This window comes from Nuphar pumila, chromosome 4 (assembly GCF_984573655.1).
Source record: "Nuphar pumila chromosome 4, dmNupPumi1.hap1.1, whole genome shotgun sequence".
Taxonomy (NCBI): Eukaryota; Viridiplantae; Streptophyta; class Magnoliopsida; order Nymphaeales; family Nymphaeaceae; genus Nuphar; species Nuphar pumila.
Window position 1 is genome coordinate 15241409 of NC_143252.1, and position 18217 is coordinate 15259625.

Genomic DNA, 18217 nt, shown 5'->3' on the forward strand with positions numbered 1-18217 from the left:
CCTATAGAGCCTCTTGATTCGCCTTGTGGAAGGAAGTTTCTACACGAGGACTCAAACTTAGGTTAGAGGGTATCTTCCTATCCACAAGCTTGTGATCATGTGGGCAACCCCTTAAGGTCAGTTCCTCGATAAAGGTTTTGTTGATGTTAGTTCTATCAGATTCTTACATTCATAAATTTAAAGCAATAGAATCAACATTACCACTTATTAACCACCTTCATTTTATGTTTAATTGAACGTTTCGGGTATGTTTGGTTAATCTTTACAAATATGAAAATAAAATCTCTTGCGATACGAAATCTGATGAGAATCAAAATCATGTGAATTGGAGTCTCGTAAGATTTCACTTCTCAAGTTTTTGTTGGTTTGACGAAAGAAATCTCATTTGGCTCACAGAGCAGGCGGTGGAGCTCGCTAAAAGTGGTATTCCGGCAAGTTTCACCTCCACTGCATTCCCTTTAGTTGGATGCAGTGACACCAAAATAAAATTTTGGAGAAGAAGGGCTTGCATGGAAGATGGCTTCGTCGGAAAACAAATATCATGCCCCTGTTATCGGCGAGCTTCACCATGGAACCACCCTCTGCCTCTGGCGGTTTTGCATCAACCAAGAAAAAAGTTATACCTGATTTTTTTCAGTGAGCTTCCTCTGACAGTCTTTACTATATCCAGTGACCTTTCCCTCTTCCAGCAACACGCAGGTGGCTGCTTTCGCCTCCCCCTCTTTTATGCTTTTCTTCTAAGTGAGAGAGGAAGAGAAAGAAGATGAATGTTAGGGTTTGAGACCTCCATCGTTCAACTTTGCATGCTTTTTTGGTAGGCTTCTCGTGAATCACTGGTGTTAGTTCGAATCATGTGATTTGAAATCACATCCTCACCCTTGAGATTAGAAATCTCACGCTCTTGGCTGATTTTGAATAACATTTTATTTGAAATCACATGAGCCCCAAATCTCATGTTTAGTTGGGCATGAGATTTGAGGCCAAATGAGAATCACTCTCATTCAAATGAGAGCAATTCTCATGCTTCAACATGCCATGACATAGATTTTTTCTATAATTGACTAAAATATGATATATTAATTAATGTTGAGACATGCACTTAGCTACAGAAGAATAGTTGAAACCTTTTTGCAACGGTGGAGTCAAGGGAGAACAACTAAACCCTAGATTTGTGATCCAAGTTATTTGTTTCTATATTATACCACTTCTTAAACAAATGATGAAAAAAAAATAATACTTAATACTTTCATCCTCGTTTCTTTTAAAAAATTATAATATTCTTTACAAAAAAAATAATTTCACCCGCATGAATATTTTCCCTTAAAAACATGGTTGTAACATTTTTAATAAAAGGGAAGGTTATTAATTAAGCACGATTTATACATCTCTACTCTTATCCAACTTCATACCCTAGAAAATTTCATTTGTGACCATGAAACCAAGAACTGGGCCTTGAATGCCCACAAAATGTTGCACAAAAGAATATTTTTTAAGGGTAATGTTTGCTACCCTAGTGGGTAAAGAATCCTTAGTGAAAAATACATATATTTTTTATTGTTTGTTTTTCTGACCCTTCAGATGTGATCTAGTAGAAACTGACCTTTGGATAATTCGTGCGAAATCAGAGTAGTTTCAAATAGGGGTGGCAATCGGGTCGGGTTGGCGGGTTGGCGTGTCAGCATACCTCAACCCGAACCCGACCCGTTTATTAAACGGGTCGGCTGTGGCAAACACGAACCCGACCCGTTTAATAAACGGGTAACCCGACACGACCCGCCAACCCATTTAATAAATGGGTTGGGTCGGGTAAACGGGTTTTCAGGTTCGCGGGTCAGGTTGGCGGGTTGACGGATCGGGTTGGCAGGTTGGCGGGTCGGGTTGGCGGGTTGGCGGGTTGACCCAGCCGCCTAACCCGTTTATTAAACGGGTCAGCAGGGTTGGCATACCCCCAACCCGAACCCGACCTGTTTAATAAACGGGTTACACGGGTCGACCCGTTTATTAAACGGGTTGGCTTAAGCCCAACCCGAACCCGCCTAAGAGGCGGGTTGGCGGGTCGTGTCAGAAATTGCCACCCCTAGTTTCAAAGCCGTTGTCTTCATATGTTTATGTCAGATTATACGAGGGTTGAAAAATAAAAAACCTACAATGCTCCAAAATTTTAAACTTCAAAATTTTAAACTTCAAAAAAACATATTTTTACATAGAAACCCTATAATCCAAGGTCGATTCATACTATTTTGACCATGTTGAACACATCTATGAAACACCACCACCACCTCTTCCCCATTAGTCCTTACCCACGAAGGTAGCAAATACTATCCCTTTTTTTCAACCCAGAATTTTATGTAGGACATGAGACTACTAAATTTAGGTGGTACTAGTAAAAGTAGCATATCCAACAATCAATTCAACCCCAATGGGACTCGGCATATTGGTAAAGGGAATACCTAAGGTGGGGATGAAAACGAGCTCAACTCGGTTCATATCTAGGCATTACGAAGTCTGACCTAATTGGATCTAGCATAATCGGATTTGGAATCTGAGTCAGTCGGGGATCAACTAAAACTGAATCCATATATGATTACATTAAATTCCGATATTTACATACATTCACATTTGGATTTTAGTCAACATTCTCCCACTCGTACACACTTACAGATGCAAAACTTGATACTGATTTAAGATTCAATTATTAATCGAATCCCACTTTGGCTTACCGAATTCGTTTAGAGGGAATCTGATTTGCTTGTGTATCCAACCTGAATCTGAACCATTTACATCCCTAATCTAAAGTTGGGCAAATCCAATGGTTCAGGGCCTACTTAATGGTGCCAACTTATCCATCATGATTCGGACTGTGTGTTGATCCAAAATCGATGATATAAAATCTTTGTAAATCTTCAAGTGTTTTTCATAAAAAAAAAAAATACGATCCATATGTTGATCCCTAGGTATCAACCATGCTAAACACATCCATAAGGTCGGAATCGCTAAAAAAGCATCAGCAAAAGCTGAAAAAGAAAGCCATTTAACAGGTTTTATTTAGCAAATTTTATTTAGCAAGTTGGCTATATTTCAGGCTTCAGCTGGTCACGGTGAACATATGCAAAAGTCTAATTTAAACTGCCACATCAATATCAAAGGCTCCACCACAAGGAGCGTTCCCCAGTTTGCACCTTGTTTTATTTAATTTCCGTACTTGGTTTGGACACTACTATCAAAATTGTTTTACGTGCTCCGCTGCACAAGAAAGCTTCACATGAGCTAAACAAATATATATTTGACCTTCTTAAATGACAAAGTTGCCCTAAATAGTCAATCGTTCATGATGTCCAACTCTCAATGTGACGATCCAGTTCAATTTGTCCAAACCAAACCACATGCTTGCCCACTTGAATCGGATCCATTTATTGGCTCCAACACCACCCAATTGGATTCGCACTAGTCCGGACACTGTTTGTTATTGGCAGGAAAGAAACCGGACAGGGTTTAGGGTTGACCATTTTCCTATCTTCATCTGGCGAAAGACAAGTTTAGCTGAAATTGTGAATTCCACTGGTGAAAGTCGTTTGCTGGACAGGTGATGGCGAAAGTCCCTTTCACATCTTAATGGAAGAGTACACTCGTCAAAAATACTATTAATTGTAAGGATAGTATTGTCATTTTTGGTAAGATCTAAGAAGGGGGTACGAAGACACAGGGAAGAAATGGAACCAGAGGCTCCATTGCAGGGCAGGTAAAAGGTGTCCCACTTGATGCGCAAGACGTCGTACTCCAGTCTACGATGTGTGGGCACCGAGGTCATTGACAGTAGTGACCCGTAGGCGGTTGCCATCCGCGCAATCAAACGTCCCAAAGAAGTTGATGAAAACAAAGAGGCATATTCGTCATTTCGTATTATTGATTAAACTATTCATTCATTATTGCAGACATTGTTTTAACGAATACGACTTACGAGTGCGCTCTCTCTTGTCCTTTTATGTGCCGCCCGTCCCCTCTTGAGTTGCGGTTCCATTTCAAACTTTCCCTTCTTTCTTCCCACACATCCCTTCCCGTTCTTCTCGGCGTCCTGTGCCCCTCTTGTTCGCAAATGGTAACGAAGGATCCTGGTCGTCGATTCTTCAAATACAGAGCGACCCATCTTCACCTCCAACCCACCGTTTACGACTAGCTTTTCTTCTCGGATTCTCCCCTACGAAGCGAAAACAACAAAAGAAGCCACGGAAAAGAAGGAAGGCGGAGAGAGACCCTGAGAAAAGTTTCCCTGGGTTTCTCGATTCGGCGAAGATCTCCCTCTCTTTCCCTTTCATTTTCTGTCTCTGTCTCTCTCTTTCTCAATCTCAATGTTGGCTAGGGAATTCGATTTCTCACGATCCGTGGTAGAGATGGCATGGATCATGTTGAGGATCGACTACTCGAGGCTGTTCTGGCTCCTCTTCGGCGTCTTCTCCTACGAGAACCACGAAGGAAAGCCTCGGATTTAGCATCCGCCGCCCTCTCCTTCTCATCTCTCACCGGAAAAGAGACAGAAATACTAACCCTTTCCCCTCTCTCTCTCTCTCTCTCTCTCTCTCTCTCTCTCTCTCTCTCTCTCTCCCTCTCCCTCTCCCTCTCCCTCAACTTCTCCTCCTCTGACCCCTCTCTGGCGGCCGAATATGTTCGAGCGCAGGCGGTTCGGTGACGATAATGGCTACGACGAGACCGATCCCACCGGTCGGTATGGACGAGTACGTTCTTCCCTCTTCTTTTTTTGCTCCTTTTTTCTCTATCACAAGGATACGAGTAAAATGACACGAGACACGCTATTTTTGTGCAAAATTCTATTCAAAATAGTATACAGGGCCGCGACACTGTAGAATCCCCGTGACCTAGCTTTTTTTTTCCTCAACGAAGGTTGTGGCCGACTTATGGTTGGAGGGTATTTTCGTCAGTTTGAAAGTTTTTGGCCGCCGCTCCGGCATGTGATACCATAGTGAAGGGTATCTTCGTCATTTTGAAAAAGATTATCGGTGCCTCTTCGTCGACCGGAAGGTCGGGTATTGTTGTAATTTGGGCAATCAGACGATTGAATTATTGAGGTCGGTTCCTGTACTTTTTCGGCTACCGCCACCCACCCTCGAGCGTGCAAAATGACGCAAGGGGGTTTGACCTACACATGGACACGAGTCACCAATTTGTGATTTTTATGAAACACAAAGATTTTTAAATATTTATTTATTGAGCTAAAAGTCATACTTTTAAATTAGCATCTCAATCTGACCACATAGAGCATGGTCTATTTGCTAAGAATGAAATATCCGGTGGTGATTTTTTCATGTAAAAATATGATGTTTTGAGGCATAAAAAATTTGGTACACTGTTGCCCGTTGATTTTCGAAGCTTTTAAAAACATACTTATAAGTCTCAATCATGTGATTCAAAACTCATTTTATACCAAGCAAGCCTTATATATCGCATCCACAGTGTAGGATCTACCAAAAAACCAAAAAAAATAAAAAGAAAAAGAAAAAATCAGGTGATTTCTACCCAATAGTTTCGTGTCTTCATTAGTACCAATTATTAACCCCTTATAAAAATATGTGCATCAGCAAATGAAATTCATTGTCAACTATACATTCATACAAACTAAGTATTAAACTCTATATTATTAGGTAAAACCAAGTGTTGACAAATATTTGCGATAAGGTTTATGTGGGCATAGTCGCGTTCAAAATTAGATGTTTCATTTTTGCATATTATCTAAGGCTTTTCTTCTTTCCCTTATATCTTATATGTTTCTCTACTTGTTATTTTGTCAAGATTTTTTCTACAAAAATGTGTGAAAAAAAATGAAAATTTTAAATATCACCATATTTTTTTCAATAAAGTGTTTGTCATTACGAGTACAATACAAATCTTAATAAAAATAATAGAATATAAAAAAATCATTAAAATTATAAAGATCGCTTATCTAACACTTTTAACGTGTCCCCTGCAAATAGCTAACTGGCATGAGGAACTCAACCCATTTTCATAAAAAAGAACAATATGTCGTTATTATCAAAAAATGTTTATGGTTATTTTAATCATTTGCTATTTCGAATTTGCAGTTCAACGAAGTTCTGGGCAAGGGCGCGACGAAGACTGTGTACGTATTGTGTTTTTTTGGCGTTCCCCTCGGGATCTTTGTAGTATATTGAAATATATCGGCGGTATTTTGAAAATACTGCCAATATATTAGCCACCGTTTTAACGGCTAAACTGTTGCGGTATTTTCAAGATATCCTGATTCTATTTACAGAATATATCAAGATATTTACTGTCAATATCTAACAGGATAAAGATCACTTTTATTGTTATATTTTATGTTGTAAAATATATTTATTCTTGCTGATGAAAATTGTCAGAAAAATCGAAATTTTCACAAAAATTAGCTGCTGTTTTTTGGCCGTTTAAAACTTTTTTTTATCAACTATAAGTTTGTAGTTCTCCGGCAAGGTTCTCCGGTTGGATCTGGGTTGTTGTTTGATTTTGCTTGGAACGAAAAAAACAACAGGTACAGGGCGTTCGACGAGCTGGCGGGGATGGAGGTGGCGTGGAATCAGGTGAGACTGGTGGAGGCGATGCGGTCGCCGGACCAGCTGCAGCGCCTCTACTCGGAGATCCACCTGCTCGGCACCCTCGACCATGACTCCATCATCAAGTTCTACGCTTCATGGATCGACCCCGACGCTCGCACCATCAATTTCATCACCGAGATGTTCACCTCTGGCACCTTACGGGGGTGGGTGGCCGTCTCTCTCTCTCTCTCATATGTTTATGCTAACATGACTCTATAATTGAGCGATGGGTGGGCTATCAAAACCCTAATTCAACGGAGTAGATCTAGTGATGGGTCACACAATACACATGAAATCACTGCGGATGTAATCATTTTCTGTGTTTTGTATTTTACACAGAGAATCACTGCATTCATAGTGATTTTTTTGTGTTTTATAAAGTATTGGGGTCATAGCCCCAAATGGGGTTGGCGTAGGGGGGTGGGGACTTAGCAGCTTGACGGACAGTCAAGGTTGATTCCCATGGGTGTTACCCCTCTGCGCCAGCCTCGGGGCAGGATCCTAGCCTCGAAGTTTTACGTGCTGTGTGATTTCTTCGAGTTATAAATTCAAAAAAAGTATTGGGTAATAAGCAGAAAATCACTACACGTAAACCTATTTTTTGTGTTTTGTGTTTTAACGTACTCGACCCAGATCACCTAGCCAGGCGGAACCACCCAATTCATTGTCGATCATACCGGTTTTGGTCGGATATTCAGACTGATCCCAGAGTCCTTGTAGTCAGGCAGTAACTGTCTGCCATTTGTTTAACGCTAAAACTAAAAAAATTCTGTTGGTTGTATTTGGCAAAGTGATTCTCTGAAAGCGAACCCCTTTCTGGATCCATTGTGGGTGATGAAAACCTACAAAATGAGCACGGTGTTAAATGAAACATGCTATTGGATTTTGGGTATTTTTTTTCTTCAAAATTCTAACCTTATATATGTGTTCAGCATGATTGATTTACTAGAAATTGACACTTGGATCATGCATTTTGGATTAGAAGAACAGTATTTGGGGCCTAAAAAAATTATAAAAATGGTAGGCCGTTAATTTTTGAAACTTTAAAAAATCCTATCCATTTATCGGAATCAAATGCTCCAAGAAGTGATTATAATAAAACAAGGCATATAGATCATATTTGTATGGTCAGAATTTTGAAAAACTACCAGAAATCCAATAACATGTTTCATTTTTAGCACTGTGCCCATTTTTTAGGTTTTCATTTCCCTTAAACAGGGTAGCACAATCCCCATTTATATATACTATTATCTGGACCGCTTTGACTTATAGTGGTACATTTGATTTACAATAGATATAATTTCTACAAAAAAAAAATAACGTTTTGGTATTTATTAATTTCATGCGTTAAATTGACAACATCATGATATTTTGGGTTTCTAGGCAATCCTTTTTCCCATTAATCGTGATTTATTGTTTTTTTCACCATCTGGGAGAACAAATCTTGTGTTACTTATACTATATATGGTTTCCTATATAGGAAAATTGCTTCCTCTAACCAGAATGGTGTAAATAGTGCTGATTTTTTGTGTTAAGCCATGTTTGGTAAATCTGACCCTACAGATGTGTGTAGCATAATCCATTTGCTAGTATTCAAATACTGGATCGTGCTTTTCTTTTTTGAAAAACATGTTTTATATGAGCCTTTAACTTCATAAAAATTCTGAGTCATTGATTTTTGAAGCCTTTTAAAAAACTGCGTACATGTCATAATCGGATCATCCAAAAGCCTATTCCTATTAAAGAGACCATTTAGGTTACAACAGTAGGGTTAGATTCTAAAAAAGGAACCAAGAACTTAAAAAATAAGACTGTTCGCACCCTCCTTGCTGAGGGATATGAGGCATAGAAAGAGGCCTTGAGGTTCATAACCATAAGAAGATGCAGAATGATGGAGTGCATGAAGACGTAATATGCATGAGGGCAGCGTTAGGATTACTATGAACAAATGTAGAGTCTAGCTGGCTATTCGCTTGAATAACAAAGCTCTCTCTTTGGGATCAGGTACCGGCAAAAATACAGGCGCATTGACATGGGAGCCATCAGGAAGTGGTGCAGACAGATACTTGAGGGGCTGATCTACCTCCACAGGCACGACCCTCCAGTGATCCACAGGGACCTCAAGTGTGATAACATATTCATCAATGGCCACCTCGGTGAAGTCAAGATCGGAGATCTCGGCCTTGCCGCAATCCTTCACCAATCACATGCTGCCCATAGTGTTATAGGTCTCTCTCTCTCTCTCTCTCTCTCATATAATAGAAACTATGGGTATAGGCTGCATGTTCTCAATCAATTACACCTCACAGATATATTTGTTTGATAGAAATCATTTCTTCTTTCAAAAAAGAAAAAGATAGAAATCATTTCTTGGATATATTTTTTTTTAACCTGAAAGTAACATTTTCTTAAGTAATAAAATTTTGGTATATTGTGGGATATTGATTTTTGAAGATCTTAAAAAACCTACATGTACAATGCTACAACACAGTCACGTGATCCAAAACCTGTTTCTAATTACTAAGATGCATATGCAGACCATGCCTATAAAGTTTGATCGACAAAAAACTCAAAATTTGTAAAAAAATTATAATTTCTACTAGGTGGATCTAGCTGCATCTAAAGCACTCTACAATATATATATATATATATATATATGTGTGTGTGTGTGTGTGTGTGTGTGTGTGTGTCATTAGAATATGAGAACTAATGTGTGAACCACTATTTTCATGGATTTTTTTAATTTTCTCTTGAATTTAACAGTGATGTGATCTACATGCTTGGTTTTATAAGAATCTACTCTTGAACCATCCGATTTTGATGCATAAATGAGATTTTTAAATCTTTAAAATCAATGGCTCATAATCATCATAAATATTCAAGCATTCAAAAATTACATTTTTTCATCGAAAATACATGATCCAAGAGTTGATTTCTAGCAAATTCACTATGCCAAGCACATCCTCGTAGTTGGATTTACAAAAAAATGTTGAAAATGCCCATATTTCTAGTTCTCATATTTCAGTAATAATAATCTAGCGATTCATATATATATATATATATATATATATATATATATACACAGAGAGAGAGAGAGGTGCTTCTATGGTACACTTGATTTACATAGATCTTCACTCCAAATTCAAAATTTGACCATTGAATCATGTTTAGCATATTTTATTTAGTATTTTTATGTATTAAAGTTGACTCCAAATGATGTTTTATATCATTTTTAAACCACCTATTTTCATGAATTGTGGGTAGTTGATTTTCACCAACTCAAAATCTTACGGTGCATTAAAAATGTTAAAACTTGCTAAAATACTAAATAAATCATTCTAAATGCATCTAAAATAAACCTATTCCAAGTTTCCAACAAGAGTGTGGACCATATATATCCATGTTAAATGAGTTTTTCAGGCTTTTTTCATTTTATTTTTAAATTCTGACCATACATATGTGATCTATGTACTTATTAATTCTGAGACATGGGTGGGTTTTTATAAGGTTTGAAAAATCAATTATCTAAAATCTTTGTAAAATTTTGAGGATCTAAATATCATTTTTTTCATCGAAAACACATGATCCAGGGGTGGATTCCTAGTAAATCGACATGCCCATCCCATTTATGGAATCTGAACCACAGACAAACAACAGAAAAAGCTGAAAAACCCATTTAGCATGTTTAATTTACCATATATTACCCTATATATGTGTTAGGGGATATTTTTGTGTAGAATAGCACTTCTCATATGTTTATATGCTCTGTTTGATTAGGTACACCGGAATTTATGGCTCCAGAGCTTTATGAGGAAGAATACAATGAGTTGGTTGACATCTATTCATTTGGAATGTGTGTGCTTGAGATGCTCACTTCTGAATACCCTTACAGCGAGTGCATCAACCCTGCTCAGATCTACAAGAAGGTCACCTCGGTATGGGACAAACCAAAATTATGCTTGGTTTCTTATCCTTTATATGTTGTGCGTACGCCTTCATCCTTAATCAACCGTGATGGTCTTGTGGTCATATAGGGCAAGAAACCAGAGGCTTTCTATCGTATAAAGGACCCAGAAGCCCAAAGGTTCGTGGGGAGGTGCCTGGAGAGTGCACCTAACAGGGTACCAGCCGAGGAACTGCTGCTGGACCCTTTCTTCCTTTCTGATAATGAAGGTGTGCCAGAGTTTTTGCCATCAAGGCCGTTTTCTAGCAAGCCACCTGCTTCGAGCCCACGTTCAGACCCGACTCCGGTGCCCGGCAAAGTGAGACGTACGCCGATCTCACCTAAGACCAAGCAGCACCATGTGAACACAGCGAGCAGCGGCATGACCATCACCGGAAATCGGGATCCCAACGATGACTCCATTTTCCTCAAGGTCCAGATTGCTGACAAACATGGTAGGAAGGGATCAAATTAATTTGTTCTCTCAATCCAGTGTGTTTCTGTGACCTCTTTAGTTGAATGTGGTATTCCCGCCATTGAGATACGGGCGAAAATAGGTTGGATACTGGCTGGATCATCATAGATCCCAATCTAAATCCAAATATTAGGAAGCAAGTCCAAATCTAAATCTAAATCTATATTTGATATGGTATAATAGAGTTGCCCCCGGGTCTGAATTCTAAACAATAATACTAAATGCAAAAAAGAAAAGGTTGAAAACAAGGATTTTACATGTAAAAAGTGCAAATAGGTCAGATTTGATTCACACACATGCACGCGCGCACACACAAACACAAATGCACCTAATGCATACCAAAATGCCATTTCTATTGCATCCTTAAGTTTTTAGATAATCCTATGATCACAAGAATTGTTAACGGCATTTTTTGTACGTATACTAATGCAGGTTGCATCAGAAATGTGTCTTTTGCTTTCGATATAGTGAAGGACACTCCCATGGAGGTGGCTGAGGAGATGGTTAAGGAGCTTGAGATTTCAGACCGTGATGCATCAGAAATAGCAGGAGTCATCGACTCCCAGATCACTGCCTTGATTCCCAATTGGAAGGATGATGCACCAGAAGGAGATCAAGATAGCTTCATCTTTGGAGATGATGATTCAATCATCGATCTAGATAGTTCCTCGCCTTCTTACTCTGATTTCCAAAGTCATCGTATTTTTTTCGATCAGTTGCCGAGGCATCTAGTTCCTGATCGCGGGCAATTACAAAACAAAGATGAGAAAACTCTAATCGATTGGTTACAAGGTATGTCTATAGATGAAATGGCCAAGATCATGATTTTAAGTTGAATCAACATGCATAAGATTGTATTGACCAAACCATTGATGTCATGTATTTGAAGATGCAAGAATCCCCACATTACTTCAATATAGTGTCATGAACATGCCAGCAGATTATGTCTCTGCAAGAAGCTATTCACATTTTCTATCTGGATACATCTTTGACATACATGAGATTGTGCAGCTTCAGCTTCAGGGTCTTATGTTAGATCCCAAAATTTGCTTATAGGTGGTGGTACATTGGTACATTGGCCATCATAAACCACCAACAAAAGACGTGATGCCTGTCTTGTTTGACATCTAAAGTAACTAGCTATTACTCCTGTCCCAAGTGGGGTTAGGTTAGTGGGGTGGGGGCCTTGGCTGCTAGACGGGCGGTCAAGGTTCGATTCCAGTAGGCATCTTCCCTCTGTGCAAGCTGACACTCAACATAGGCCCTAGGGGCAAGGGTCCTAGCCTTGGAGTTTTATGCTTGCTGTTTCTTCAGGTTAAAAAAAACGTAGCAAGACGTTTTACCTGATCTGCTCTCCATTGGCTATATGGCTATATAGCAATATTGAGAACACATTTTTCTAAGAAAAAATGTGATTATTGATAGTGGAAGTTGCTATTATTCATCTATGCTCAGTACCTGCTCTATGGTTTGCTAGATGCATTTTGTGTTTGATATGAATTTTGTTATTGATCGATGTATTTGTCATCCATGCAGATCAACCATACAATGATGATGATGATGATGATAAGAGCTCCCAGAGCTCCAATTTCTCTGGCCACTATTCTAATTGGACTCTTATTTCTGGTGATGAGAATGAGAATGCTGGCATTTACTTTGGGGCTGGAGAATTTGGTGGCCTTCGGCATGTCCCTTCAATGGGAAACCATGAGCTAAATGGACATGGCCGGCCAAATAAATCATCAAGGTTCTGTCCAGGGGGCTTGGAGATACCAAATCACATTAGGAAATGTAACAGTGGCAAGACTTCAGACTCGGTAGCTGCTGGTCCTGGCATGACCTTCGGCAATCGCCTGTTAACGAAGATGCACTCCTCCGTCGATTTTCGGAGCCAGCTTTCTCACAAGTCACTGATGGAGGAAGTGAGGAAGCAGAGGTTGTTCAAGACTGTTGGTGCAGTTGAACACATCGGTTTTCAAGATCCAAGCAACTTTTCTAGTGGATGGGGCCATACTGGGAAATGGTTTAATGGGAGGAGCCAAAGGCAGCATGGTTTGATATGAAGCAGAGGGAAGGTCGTCTGTTTACATGTAGTGTTTGAGTGTGAATTTAATTAAATAAATTGTAATGATGTGTTTGTTTGAGGAACAAACACAACATTTTCATATGTGAAAATGCTTAATGCACTTATGAAGAACCTGTCCTTTGATTACTGAAAAAGTGGTAACAAGGACTTCATTTCTTCCATAACCATTTCCATCATATCCTTCAAAGCAAGACCTGATATATAGCATATCCCGGAGCCCCCCACAATTCCATACAATATTCATAATTGTGGGCCGGAGGAACCTAGTGATCATCCACAAATCAAGCAACCAAGGAATATTGCTGCCACATGCACCAAGTCAGTTTGCTTTTGGGTAAGTTACATAAGGAAACAGTCAGTTTACTTTAGGGTATGTTTGATGGTTTGTCCAGGGTTGGACAAAATGAACAAAAAAGCCGGAACAGAACATTGGTTCTTTTCGTTCCGTAACAACTGCCCTTCCTCCCACCCAGGTCCTGGTCGTGACCCTTCCCTCCTTGGAAGAGCCCACTCCCAGTTGTTTTGAACTTTTTCTGCTTGTACTACCATCCGAACAGTCAAGCCAACTCATTGAAATTGGGTCGTACGATGGCGCTTCTACTTGGTGCGTGCCAACATACTCCATGTCCCGCTGCTCTGCTACATGCGTATTTACTAGGGACGAACTTGTTTTTTTGCCTCATCAGTCATGGGCATTCAAGCTATTGACTAGCGTACACTATTCATCCCTTCCTGAGGCAACAGTCATTCTTGGCGACAACGACTCTACCTTTTCTGATTGGTCTATGCCTTTAGGAAAGACACCCAAGGTGGATGGGTTCCCTATTGATGTTTTTTAGACTATTTAGGAGGTTTCTGACCAAGATCTATGCACTCTCCTACGACAGTTCCATGACAATGCCTTACTTCCTAGGGCGATCAGACGTTCTCTAATGGTGCTAGTTCCTAAAGATGGCACCTCTTCCTCAATGGACAATTTTAAGCCTATTGCTCTTAGCACCTTTCATCAAAGGTCGTCGCCTCCGCGAAGGATTTGCTCTTGCACATGAGGTCGTTCATTCTATGCACTCCTCCCATCAACAATCGTTCATTCTAAAATTGGACCTCTCTAAAGCTTTTGATTCGGTTCAGTGAGATTTCCTCCTCTTTTGCATTGAAAGGATGAATTTTCGCATTTGTGCTCTTGGAACTCTTGGAACCAAGTTACATTACCCAAACTCTTTGGAGGACTTGGCATTAGAAAAGTGGGCTCTTATTATGAAATGGTCATGGTTACTCATCTCAATTGACAAGCCTAGGATTAATGTTTTCAAAGCCAAGTACTCGCTACATTTATGGTCATCCAAATGGGCGGATGGGTCCAAATGGTCTAATGGGTTCGGGATTTGGAAGGGTTGGATCAAGTGCCTTTTCAATTCTGTTGAGGCAACACACATCGGCTCGGGTGATGGTTCACCTATTACCGGCTTTGGATGGGAGATTCTTTTAAGGAGAAACCCACATCAATTGTGGCTGAAAAAATGGATGGAACTTATTGGTGGGATAAACCACCACGTTGGTGGTGGTTACCCGCGATGTGGATAACGCTCCCCCACAGAAGGTGTTCCTTCCATTAAACCCACGCAGAATAAAGGGGGAACGGTTGCACAACTGTTCCCACTCTGTGCCTATAAAAAGGGAGTTTCATGAGCAACCCTGGTTAAGGTGAAACAAAGGAAAATCGTGAGAGAGTGTTTTAGGTTCTTACCTCTCTCTCCATACAGTCAATTCCCATCAAAAGGGAATCGGTCCTGCTCACCGACTGCATCCGGCAGCCTGCGCTCGTGGAGGGCCACAGTCCAACTGAGGAGAGGCCCTTCCCTTCCTTTATCAACCATCACCACCAGTGCGGCTTCTTCTGCTCCAGCCGACCTCCACCACCCACAGCAGCCCGCCAATGGCTGCCTCAGGTACGCAGCCCTCCCCTGTTGTTTTTGCCTGTTTAACAAAGTTTTGCTGTGTTTTCTGTCTTAACGTAGGGCCACCACCATCAAGGGGAGGCGATGCAGGACCAGTCCCAACATTGGGTTATGGGCACATGCCACCCCTCCGCTGCGAGGGTTTAATGGTGATTTTTTTTTGGCAACTGTCGCCATTGGGCGACAGTGTTTTCGTGCAGAGCGGAGTCATCGTGGGGTGACGTTGCAGGCTGTCAACAGACGGTCGCCATGCGGCGACATGGTGTCGACAACAGCTGGCGACAGTCGTCGTTGGGCGATAGACACATAAAAAAAAAGCCATTAAGGTTTTTACTTGTGGTTGTCGGACTGCAGGAGTTTTCGTCGTCACCGGTGGCAGCCGCGGACTGTTGCCGAAAAGGGGGGTTGTTTTTGTCGGATCTTCGATATTGCATCCGGCAACGTGCAATATAAGGGTTTTAAAAACCCCTTTTCATTTTCCCCTCTATCATCGGGCGATGGGGGTTGCCATGAGGATGTATCGTCGGGAAACAGCGACCTTCGACAGTCGATTCGAGGGTGTCAAGGACCATCCAGCGACGTACGACATTCAGGGCACTCCACCATTTTATTTCAGGGTGGCAGGCTGTGTCGGGCGACAGGTTTTGCCAGTGGTGCGTCGTTGGCGGGGCTGAGTGTGCGGCAGGGCTCTAATGTGTTTTGCCGGAGATGCATCATCGGCAGGGCTCCAGTGTGGGTCGTCAGCAGGCGGCATGGGTTGCCGGCAGGCGACATTGGTCACCGGCAAGCCAAGAGGGTAAACCCTCTTCTTCTCAAAAAAATAAAAAAAACCCTGTGTTTTCTATTCTTTTTCTCATTTTTATCGGGTGAAACCGGATCAGGTCCAATATCGGTTCAGACCCAGATCCGGTTCATATCGGCTCTGACTCGGATTAAGTCAAATTGGGTCTGACCCGGATCCGGTTAGTACCAGGTCTAGCCCGGATTCGATTAAATCCTAGGTCTGACCCAAATCCGATTACTATCCGGGTTAGACCCGGATCCAGTTCATATTGGGTCTGACTCAGATCCAGTTTGAACAGGTTTTGACCCAGATCCAGCAGGGTCTAGGCACTATTTGGCCTGAATCGGATCAAGAACTGATTCGGTCTCTTCTAGAACCGGTTTGAAGCCGTTTTTGACCGGTTCCTTCCATTTTCTCATCGGTTTCGAGATGCTAAAACTCTGTTTTCATAAATATAAAAAAATACAAGGATTTTGGCATACGGGTTTAGGGTTTTTATGAACTTTTGGTCATATTTGACACTGGTTCATAAGGTTTAGAACCGTTTCGGACCCTTGGATAACTGGTTTGGGGTTGTTTCAGACCGATTCAGAGTGTTTTTAAACAGGTTCCTGCTTGAGGACCCAAGGTTTTACTCATTTAAGCTTGGCTTGGGTTATAGTTCATGCATTTATTTGTAATTATGCATGCGTGAATGATTGTTTAAATATTGGCATCAAGGATAGCTAGATGACTTAGTAGTGAATTCATGTCACCAAAGTGACTGAATACACGTATGTTGTCAAAATTTTATAATATCATATAGTTTTAGCCAATTTTACTGTCGTACTTAGATTCATGAAACGATAAATAACCCAAAGATAGTTTTATTGTGTTTGAAATTTAAGTAAGGTAGAATAAGGTAAATGTGTCGCGATACATCACATATGTGTATCCAAAGGTACCTTGTGTCGATGGTCTAACTTCACAAGAACCTTAGTTTTACCGAATATAGTCGGTAGGCGAAGTGGTTTCGCGTGTCAGAGCTCTTTCCAAAGTAGGACTTCGATGACCCCCTTCACTCGCCTGGAAATAAGCATATTAAGAACTTTTATTCTTTTGTTTTTTTCATTAAAGTTTTAGTCTCGTACGAATGTTTTTTGATACGTGTCTTTTGTCGTGCAAATTCTAGTTTTGTGATTTTAGATGGCTCACTCTTTACATTTTCTTGATGGATCTAACTTTAGTGATTGGAAAGAGACTATTCTTTTTACATTAGGGTATATGGATTTAGATCTAGCCCTAAGGATAGATGAACTCGCTGCCCTCACCGAGCCTAAAGAATTGTCCACAGAATGATATTTACAAAGCACAGATGAGTGCTTATCCATATGCATCAGTTGTTGGAAACTTGCAGTACACGTAAACATGTTCTCGACCAGATATTTTTTTTGCCGTAGGGGTGTTTGAAACATTTCAGTCTAACCCAGATTTACCTCATTGGAAAGCTACCAAAAAAGTCTTATGGTACTTGCAAGGGACAAAAGACTATATGTTAACGTATCATAAAGTTGATCACCTCGAGGTCATTGGCTACTCAGATGTGGACTTAGGAGGATGCCTTGATAGTAGAAAATCTACCACTGGATAGGTCTTCTTACTTGCTGGGGGCACAATCTTTTGGAGGAGTGGGAAGCAAACGACCATTGTTGCCCACACCATGGAGAAATAATTCACATTATTGTACGAGACTACTTCGCAGGCTATATGGTTAAAGAACTTCATATCACAGTTAAAGGTGATTGATTCCATTGAGAAGCCACTGAAGGTTTACTGTGATAATGAAACTGCGGTGTCCTTTTCGAACAACAACAAAAGTACTACATCATGTAAGCATATAGAATTGAAGTATTGTGTTGTTAAAGAAAGGACGGAGAATCATTTAGTGCATATTGTTAATATTGGTACCAAAGAGATAATCGTTGATCATCTTACTAAAAGGCTACCACCGGGATTATATTCCGAACATGTAATGAGAATGAGCTTGTTAAACTCTTTTTGACATATGCATATAAATAAAGTGATCACTTTTAGTTCATGATTCTCATTATTTTTGTTGTTAATCTCATAAGGATTAGAGATTCAACTAAAGACCTATAGAATAGAATAAAAAGACCATTCTATTCATCAAATTATTCCCATAAGGTTTTCTGGTAAATGGTTTGTCGTCGGAACAAGTGAGAGAATGTTGGGATAAACCATCACGTTGGTGGTGGTTACCCACGATGTGGATAACGCTCTCCCACGAAAGGTGTTCCTTCCGTTAAACCCCCGCAAAATAAAGGATGAACAATTGCACAACCGTTCCCACTCTGTGCCTATAAAAAAGG

General features: G+C 40.5%; 1 protein-coding gene across 1 annotated transcript; it reads left to right on the forward strand.

Moving 5' to 3' along the window:
- Positions 1-4008: 4008 nt before the first annotated feature.
- On the forward strand, positions 4009-13240 carry LOC149839476 (putative serine/threonine-protein kinase WNK4). The gene is made up of 8 exons (XM_090002564.1): positions 4009-4730; positions 6093-6130; positions 6539-6766; positions 8607-8830; positions 10380-10537; positions 10637-11000; positions 11453-11812; positions 12557-13240. The coding sequence occupies exons 1-8, from the start codon at positions 4659-4661 to the stop codon at positions 13081-13083; spliced, it is 1971 nt and encodes a 656-aa protein (XP_089858690.1). The 5' UTR covers positions 4009-4658; the 3' UTR covers positions 13084-13240.
- Positions 13241-18217: the final 4977 nt, after the last annotated feature.

Coding starts and splice junctions, on each gene's coding strand:
- LOC149839476 (XM_090002564.1), top strand. CDS start 4,659: ATGTTCGAGCGCAGGCGGTTCGGTGACGATAATGGCTACGACGAGACC. Junction 8,831..10,379: donor TGCTGCCCATAGTGTTATAG/GTCTCTCTCTCT, acceptor CTGTTTGATTAG/GTACACCGGAATTTATGGCT. Junction 11,813..12,556: donor TCTAATCGATTGGTTACAAG/GTATGTCTATAG, acceptor TCATCCATGCAG/ATCAACCATACAATGATGAT.